This window comes from Meleagris gallopavo, chromosome 4 (assembly GCF_000146605.3).
Source record: "Meleagris gallopavo isolate NT-WF06-2002-E0010 breed Aviagen turkey brand Nicholas breeding stock chromosome 4, Turkey_5.1, whole genome shotgun sequence".
In the NCBI taxonomy this organism is placed as follows: domain Eukaryota; kingdom Metazoa; phylum Chordata; class Aves; order Galliformes; family Phasianidae; genus Meleagris; species Meleagris gallopavo.
In genome coordinates, this window is record NC_015014.2 from 10524638 (window position 1) to 10531311 (window position 6674).

A 6674-nucleotide genomic window follows, 5' to 3' on the forward strand; every position below is an offset into this window, starting at 1 on the left:
TTTTTGGTGTTTTCTACACCTCCATCCTATCCATTTCTCTTACTCCAAAGACTGTCAAGATCTTTTTTCACACAGGTGTACCAGTCTAGGATTTTAATATTTGACAGTGTAACAAGTGTGCAAGTAGATATTCCCACTGCCTGCATGTAATTTAATACCTACGTCAGTATGAGAAACAACATTATTTTCTATTCAATTCTTACTATTGTGTACCTTTTTGTTTTGGTTAATTTTGTTTGGATTCTAGCTGGACATTTAGCCAACTTAAGATGCTACAAATACTTCCCTGTTAAGGAATATTATGCTGTGCTTTTCTGAATGAAAAAAAGCTACCAGACATCCAAAACAAGGACTGACAGAAAAACTGTACTACATTAGACCTGACACCAAGAAACTCAACAAAAAACAGCATCAGAAATATTTTAAGTCAGCTAAACTAGAATTGCTTTCACACATACGCTTCAGACACTTACATGACCACAGAATGGTCAGTGTGGGAAGGGCCCCCTGGGTCCATCTGACCCAGCCCCAGCTCCAGCAGGGCCACCCAGCTGCCCAGGCAGCTTCTGAAGATCTCCTCACCCCTGGGCAATCTGTGTCAGTGCTCCGTCACCTTAAGTAAAAAAATGTTTCCTGAGATCCAGATATTTAAAGGTGCATACAGACCACAAATTAAAGTCAAATCAAGTTTGTAGACAGAAGCAAAATTATTTTGTCTCTCATAACGTATGCCATAAAACTTGCTGTTCAGATTATTCTCTCCATTACCTGTATGCATTCACTAAACAGAAGTGAATTCTCAAATAGGAGAAATCACACAAAAGTTAAGAGCATCAGCAAAATTTGTTACTCTTTCTCTGCCCATTCTCAAAAATATCATATATTTTCTTATTCCGACATTTCCAAATGGCAAGAAAAGTAGATAAACTGTCCAGTATGCCTGAGAATAATTCCTTACTTTGACAGACAAAAGAGAAAAACAAAGGCTAGAAAAAAAAGACTTTTTCTCCTGGAGAATATTATCTTTCACTCAAGTCCACTGCTTCATTCGCTTAACTTAGCCATGGAAGCAAGACAGATTTTCAGGTTTTTTTCACAGATTTCCTGTGGCTCTGTCTATCTGAAGTCAACTACTTGAACACCATAAGAAATCTGCCGAGATACCATTCATCTCCTAAGTCTGGAGATATATGCTGCTTGAGATAAGTTCTTTTCACCAAGTTCAGGCTTCAAGAAGACTCAGGGACTATTATTTAATCTTGTAAAAGTCTTCTGAAGGCAGTTGTATGAAAGAATAATAAATCGTACTGCATTTTTCTGTATTCTAACAGACCACTTTTATTTTCATTGGTGTTTTTGAGGGGAAAAAAAGCCTTGCTCTTAAAAGACAGATCTCTCCCACTGATAATACTAAAAAAGAATTACCCTACAATAAAAAATGAAGCTTGCATACTATTTTCATTGTCAAGATCTTTCTAAATAGAAGAAAATGAATGTACCTCATATTAAAGTATTTAAGTTTCCAATTGAGAACATCTGTATTATACTCGTATTAAATGATATTTGGATTTTTCTGATTGCATTAATATACTTTTGCTCCACACATTCTTACAGAATTCATTTTAAACAACTATAATAATACTGAGTGGAAAATTGCACTATTTCATGTGCGAAAGCAGATTTTTAATTAAACGTTTGGTTCATATACTTTCATACAGGCCTTTAGTTCCTGAAGAATGCAAAAGAACAGCTCAGTCGGCACAGATACTGACATCTGAATGCTCAAGGCACTGTCGAAACGGGCACTGCACTCCTACAGGAAAATGCTGCTGTAATCAAGGCTGGGAAGGAGAGTTCTGCAGAACTGGTTTGTATATAGATCCATAGCAATAACTGAGAAAAGCAATGATATGGCATTATTTGCTTTTAAAAATTTGAGAATTTTTCAACATGTATCATTGACCATTAGTTCTAAGACAACATATAAGATATTGATCTCTTGAGGTGTCAGAGAAGAATAAGTTTTAATGTCAGCGCAACAGTTAAAACACCTAATACAATGTGAACCACTACAGAGTGCAACTAAGAACAGAAGTATGACAGATAACAGCATTCTTAGTTTTTTTACCAATACTATAAAAATGAAAGGAAATCCAGCCAATACATATTCAGTGTTTGGATATTCAGCTCCCACCTTCAATTTTATCTTGTATATATCAAATAGGAGTAACTGGTCAGGAAAGACTGTAATATTAGGCCTGCAGGTCGCTATTGCATATTTTGCACTTCATGAATTTAATACAACTAATTTGGTTTTGGAACATAGTTATTTTTCATTCTACAGAAAAAACGACTCCAGTTTGTCAAAAAGAATTCTATGTACAAGTCATCGCGAAGCAGCTAATAATCAGGACATAACTGTAATCCATGACAAATAACTGTGGACCTGTCTTTTTGCTATAACTTAACTTTGAAAAGTCACTTCAAAAAGAGACTGCATTCAAATTTGATATTGAGTAAGCCACCAAGAGGACAAGATGCATGAACAAATGACGCTGAGTACTGTGGTTGTGCTATCAGTGTCCCACAGAGACTGTGGTTACTGCTGCTGAGCTACGTAACTCCAGCCTATACAGATTTTCCAGAGAAAGTGTGGGTACCAGAAGCTGCTATTAGTGAATCAGTACAGTCTTCCGACTCACATTTGCTCAGGGAACTTGATTAGATGCCTATAAGCGGAGGTGAATTGAAAGACGAAAAGAATTGTAGGGTAGGACGAAGCAAGGATCACACAAAGGGACTACAGTATACTTCAGGTTGGAAGGGCACTCAGAAGGACCCTGCTAGGGTCAGCATACAATTCTTACAGACTGGAGCATAAATTTCATCAGCTTCAGAGATTTTATTGATGAACAAGAATGACTTAGTTTGGATTGAAAGATTTAGTACTTGCTAGTCTGGACACGGTCAGATTCTATTGTGTCTCCACAACTTCAGGATTCCTTTGCCTTGCCCCTAAGAAATGGGATGATGTAGACCACCACTGTCTAAGTGGTATGTATTTTATGTGTCTTGTTTTCAAATTATATCATGTTGGAGCCTAAAATCTTTTGAGATGAGTCTCCGACACGCTCCAAAACGAATGCAAGAATTGGTCATTTTCAAAAAACTGCCATTTGAGTTTCTCAGTCTATCCTGAATTACAGTCTCTCAATCATACAAAAATACTGCCTGCCCCTTATATTCTACAACTTTAAAAAATACAGTTTCAAAGTATCTTTCATCCTATTTTGTTTTTAATTTATGTGCTTTACCGTTACCAGACTAGAAAAGTTCTTAATGAATACGTATTGTATCTTTTTGCTGTGTAATACTTGAAAGAAATAAGAAAATTGTTCTTTCTTTTTACCCACAGCAAAGTGCGACCCAGCGTGTCGACATGGAGGTGTCTGTGTAAGGCCTAATAAATGCTTATGTAAAAAAGGCTATCTTGGCCCCCAGTGTGAACAAGTGGATAGAAACATCCGAAGAGTTACAAGGGCAGGTATTCTTGATCAGATCCTAGACATGACATCCTACTTGCTGGATCTAACCAGCTATATTGTATAGTTTTGGGGACTGTTTGGAAACTACACTTTCAACGGGCATTTGTTTTGAATCCTATCATTTTTTCAAGACTGTTATCCTGCAACAAATACCAGTGATTTGATTTACTTTATTAATTTAAATATAATATTCAGAAATGTGCAGATAAATTCATTGTATATGTGTTAATATCTGTGTACATCTTCTAGATGTACAGATACTGAACACATATATGGGCAAGCAGTATCACAAATACGGTTTTACAGCTAGTGGAATTTTTTTATATGTATTTCTTCATGAGAAATAGTTTACAAAGCAATTCCACTGCAAAACATTTTCATTTAAGGACTTTCCCAATGTCATAATGGATTCACTGACATCCCAGAAACCTTGCGTCTGCAACTGGCTAATTATTGCAGTAAGAGAGCAGTTTTGAACCATCACCATGTAAACTGCTGGACTTAATGAAATCCAGTTGTAACAGTTTTTAAGGTGAAATGAACTACGTTATGAGACTATTTCAGAACTGCTTTATGCATTCCTATCTAGGCAATTCATTGTAAGACTGTAATCTTCACCTTCATCAATGTAACTCTATTACAGACTGTTACGTATTTCCTTATCTAGCATAGATGCAAAAATCTGGTTATCGCAGCTTGATATCAAGATTGTTTCAAGTGTTTAATAATTAAATTATACTCACATATTTCAAAACCAGTCATCCTAGAAGGTCTGCTTTCTATCATGTATTTTATTTAACAATGGGCACTGGGTTCATCTTACATATTTATATTATTTTATTTTATTTTTATAATATAGACATCACTTAGATGAAACAGCTTTACTATGTCCTGTGTAATACTAATGTTACATTTTTCACCAATTTAATCGGAGAGATGAGGAAAGAGCAAACACTTGAATGTATTGTGGCTCTGTATCCTTGTGTCAACTTGTATTCATTTACAATGGATGGAAGAAAAAAAAAAAAAAAAACGACCAACCAAACATTAAATTTGAGCATGTATTAAAAGTGTTCATAAAATGATTATCACTATGACAGGACAGGCTAGATTATACACAACTAGACTGCTACAGATTTCACACTGAATGGAACTTCACTGGATGAAAGCTCACATTAGCAGTTGTTGGCTGTGTAAGATGTCACTTGTATAAAACGTATAACAATTATTGCCAAATATGGTTTTAAATGTAAATGTTTCTTGAAGAGCTAACGTAAAATTGATTTTTTGTAAATGTATCAATAAATATGGTGTACATGCTATAGTCAGGTTTTTGAAAGTATTAATATTTTAATCAGATATATCTTCCGAATTGGTGCCCTCTCCATCTCTGGGAAGTTATTGGCAGTTTCTTTGTTCGTTGTTTGCCGTCTATTAGATTTCCTTTGCACTATTTGGCTTTTATAAAATCTTGCACATATAAAGAGTAGCATGGCCACCACCATGCACACACTAATGGTTCCTATAAGCAGCTACTTATGTCGACAGTTTACAACACTTTAGGCAATAACATCTAGCTTACTGTAACTGTATTGCTCTCCAGTAGCAAAATTCTCTTTGCAGGGCAGTGACATGTAACAACTTTTCCTTTATGGAACGTTGTCGGTTTTGATTTAATAAACAGTAAATCTTTAAGCACGTAAAAATGTTATTTGCATTTATCTTAATAAGTATTCTAGCTAAGAGGAACAGAAAATTACACTTGCTTTCCATATATGTTTGCTTGAGTTTCAAGTGACCTCATGCCAAATGGAAATTGGTTGAGAAATCTTGGTTAAGTGCTTAGAGAACAATAGTCCGCATTAAAAAGTGCATGCATAATTTTGCACAATGTAGATTCAACTGACAGACCATTGAAAGACATCTCAGGATTAAATGAGCATGAAGACCGAATTGCCCTCTCACCCCAAAAAGGGTGGTCCCTTATAGTTACACTAACACTTCATTGGCTAAGCAGTGTGACCAATCTGAAAATGAACCCTGCAGTAGCATCTGTAGGTTAATAGCAGCTCTTTGTCTCCACTGCTTTCTGTCTTTAGTCTTTTTCCTGAATTCCATCACAAAAAGTTTTACAATTAAAAATGTCCTGACAACCATTTTTGTAAATTGACCTTACCATCTAATCTTTCCTTATTCAATGTGGGTGACAAAAATGTGAACTTCTCATGAATGAGCCAGCTGTCTAAATCTGTCAGATAGTGCAGTTTTATTGCACTCTTCATAATCGGTAAAGCCAGAAAGTCGCTGAAATATTTTAGCAACTTTTAAGTCTCTGACACAGACAACATCTTTAACACTTTTTTTAATGAGTATGTTACAAAATAAACTTTAATTCGTGATATTCTTAATAGCCAGCTGGGGAGATGTGATAGTTCGATTCTCTGTTTAAATTCTGTACACTTAAAAAAACTCCCACAAATTCCACAGATGGTACCTAAATTGAAGATCCCCAGTAATGTATATGCCACAGTCATGCACACACATGGCCATTATATGCCATAACTGTGAAGAGAAGGGGTAACAAAGAAAATACAGTCTTCATCTTAATAATAAAGACAATTCAGTCTACTAGTGGAATCAGAAAATTAAACACTATTAAAGATTAAGAATTAAATCCAGGACTCATTCAAACCAATGGAAAAAGAAAATAAAACAAAGCCCCAAACACTCCTATCAACAGTGCTGAAGCCAGAAAACCACTTTTAAAATTGAATCAAATACTTAAGTTTATTAAAATAAAAAAGAAAGTTTTAGTCAAAACTTCAAAACCAAAAAGGAATCTATGGGAAGATTAAGAGGAAAAGAGAAATAATTTGCGAAAGGTGTTTTGCTTCAGTTTTAAATCATTTTTGGTATCACATGAAAGCAGGCATCTGCATTAAGCCCACATAGATATGTAGGAAGTCCCAGAGGAAGAGAAATATTCTCAAAAAAGACACAAAAATCCCAACTGCTTATTTATCAAAAGAAATTATACTATTACAAACAGCAAGTAAAGCCTAGGCCCAGCCACCCAAGATGCTAATATAAAAAGGGCAACTGCAGTAATTGCCTGAGAATTGGCATACA

At 35.3% G+C, this 6674-nt stretch overlaps 1 protein-coding gene across 1 annotated transcript in view; it reads left to right on the plus strand.

The window, feature by feature from the left end:
* The window catches only part of HHIP (hedgehog interacting protein), a 72200-nt gene extending 65526 nt beyond the window's left edge, over positions 1-6674 (plus strand). Inside the window, exons 12-13 of the mRNA XM_010709568.2 lie at positions 1719-1867; positions 3416-6674. Coding sequence (XP_010707870.1) covers positions 1719-1867; positions 3416-3609 — 343 coding nt within the window. The 3' untranslated portion in view covers positions 3610-6674. The remainder of the gene's footprint in view (positions 1-1718; positions 1868-3415) is intronic.